This window comes from Carassius auratus, chromosome 25 (assembly GCF_003368295.1).
Source record: "Carassius auratus strain Wakin chromosome 25, ASM336829v1, whole genome shotgun sequence".
NCBI lineage: Eukaryota > Metazoa > Chordata > Actinopteri > Cypriniformes > Cyprinidae > Carassius > Carassius auratus.
Genome location: NC_039267.1, coordinates 7,032,527 through 7,034,535, shown reverse-complemented (window position 1 = coordinate 7,034,535; position 2,009 = coordinate 7,032,527). Strand labels below are relative to the sequence as shown.

Sequence of the window (2,009 nt, the reverse complement as noted above, 5' to 3'; positions counted from 1 at the left end):
TGGGCCTGCAATACTCACACTTGGCCTCTTGAGAACTTATGCAAACAACCGGAAGTGCATTTTAACATTTTAAAGGAATGGGAACCCCTTAAGTAAAAATCTCATTCTCAACATTGTTGTCTTAGTGTCTATAACTGTAAATGAAAAGCTGTCCTTCTCCTGTTGTGACATTTTGTATATTTTAATTCTGTGAATCTCTAACTGAGCAAGAGTGGCAAAAAACATGTTTAAAAGCCCAAACTCAAACCATGAGCACTCATTTGAGACTGCTTCAGTATAAATGGCTGAGTAGACAATATATAACTCCAGTTAAGTTACATCACTTCAACCCGAATATTCCTGAAATATGCCACAAAAATGTAAACAAAAGCAGGGAACTTTATTACATCTAATGATCTATTTAAAAAAAAAAAAAAAACAACCGTTGTGTATTTTGGTCCAAATGGAAAGTTTTCTAGTATAGAACTTTTAAGAGTCTAGAAAGACACTTTTGTGGAACTTATTGACATTGCGAGTATAGAGACAAGTATGTTTTATTACTGTATTCTTTTTAATTATTCAGTTTGAAGAAAAACATTCTGTGAATCAGTTTAACTGGTGGCTGTCTTCTCTATTAAACCACAAATGTCATTACAAACAAGAAATGGTTGTGTTTTCTTAGAGGAGGGGTTCTCTCTCCTGTTTCTGGTGATCCAACATCTTCACTTATTGCTTTAATCAAACACATTTTAACTAGTTAATCAAAGTCTTTGGGTTTATACATGATTAAGAAGTCAAGGTTAAGCACCAGATATTTTGAGATGGCATAATTCAGATTTGATCACAAATCTTCAGATTTAATTTAATGCTGAGCTTGACATCAGGCCTGCAAAAGAGGAAGTTGTTTTTCTGAAGCACGTTTTCAGTGAATCTGAAAGGAAAGTACTTGGCACATTTTCAGATGAGCGACAAAGCAGAAAAAGGATGAGAAAAAGAAAGAGCTAAAAACAGCTCTCATTCTGCAATGTTGATACCCAGAAATGGATTTACATGAATGTGTTTATGAGGAATATGTCTCTGACTGTGTATATAAGAGGATGCTCAGACGTTATTCTGGACACAACAGCTCTGAGATCTTCAAGCTCTACAGAACTTCTACAGATTCCTTCTGTCATTGAAGAAACATCTTGAAGAATGAGAAGCCTGATGTGTTTGCTGTTCCTGGTGATCTTCTGCTCTGTGCAGATGACTTCAAGCGGTGAGGGCTCTTTTCCATTTTTATTTTTGAATCAAGACAAAATGTATTGCATTTGTTGCAACTGGTGAATTAAAATGTGTCCACATGATCAAACTGAAACCTTTTGTCTTATTTCTCCATATTTCAGCTCCCCTTGCACCTGATGTGGCAAACTGTTGTGGAGAGTTCTCTAAGGTGAAGATTCCTGTTGAGCGAGTGACTTCTTACTACAAGACCAGCAGCAGCTGTCCCAGACTCGCTATTGTGTGAGTATCATCAACATTGTCTCATTTTCAAATCCAATCTCTATAAAACACTCCATTAGAAAATCAACTACAATAAACTATTTTGACCTAAATATTATTTCTGTGTCTTTCCTCTCAGGTTTCAGACAATAGCAGGGAAAGAGTTCTGTGTTGATCCAGAGACCCCCTGGGTGAAGAGTCATATTGATAAAGTGGACAAAAGAACAACAGTCTAAAAGAAGCAACACTCTTTCTATTTAAACTGTGCATTTCATAATGTAAACCTTGCTCTATTTCCAAATTGTATAAAAAATATTTTTTTGACAAAATAATTTATGTGATTGGGTTCAGTTTTTTAATAAAATATCAAATATGATCATAATGTGGCAGCGTTTTTATTCTCTATTGCATACAGGTATATTAAATGTTATTAAAATGTATGTATCATGAAGAAACAAAGCATTTGTTTTATATATCTCAGTCACACTATTATGAATTCTTTTAAAATAACTAAAACCAAATATTTTTATTTATTCTTTTAGTCGTAA

The 2,009-nt window shown here is 34.1% G+C and overlaps 1 protein-coding gene across 1 annotated transcript; it reads left to right on the top strand.

Moving 5' to 3' along the window:
- The first annotated feature begins 999 nt into the window (after positions 1 to 999).
- LOC113043868 (monocyte chemotactic protein 1B-like) lies at positions 1,000 to 1,799 on the top strand. The gene is made up of 3 exons (XM_026203449.1): positions 1,000 to 1,237; positions 1,365 to 1,482; positions 1,601 to 1,799. The coding sequence occupies exons 1-3, from the start codon at positions 1,174 to 1,176 to the stop codon at positions 1,695 to 1,697; spliced, it is 279 nt and encodes a 92-aa protein (XP_026059234.1). The 5' UTR covers positions 1,000 to 1,173; the 3' UTR covers positions 1,698 to 1,799.
- Positions 1,800 to 2,009: the final 210 nt, after the last annotated feature.

Bases quoted from the DNA above. Each gene is read 5' to 3' on its own strand.
- LOC113043868 (XM_026203449.1), top strand. From the start codon at position 1,174: ATGAGAAGCCTGATGTGTTTGCTGTTCCTGGTGATCTTCTGCTCTGTG. The intron at 1,238-1,364 runs GTGAGGGCTCTT...TCCATATTTCAG, and splicing joins TGTGCAGATGACTTCAAGCG to CTCCCCTTGCACCTGATGTG. The intron at 1,483-1,600 runs GTGAGTATCATC...CTTTCCTCTCAG, and splicing joins TGTCCCAGACTCGCTATTGT to GTTTCAGACAATAGCAGGGA.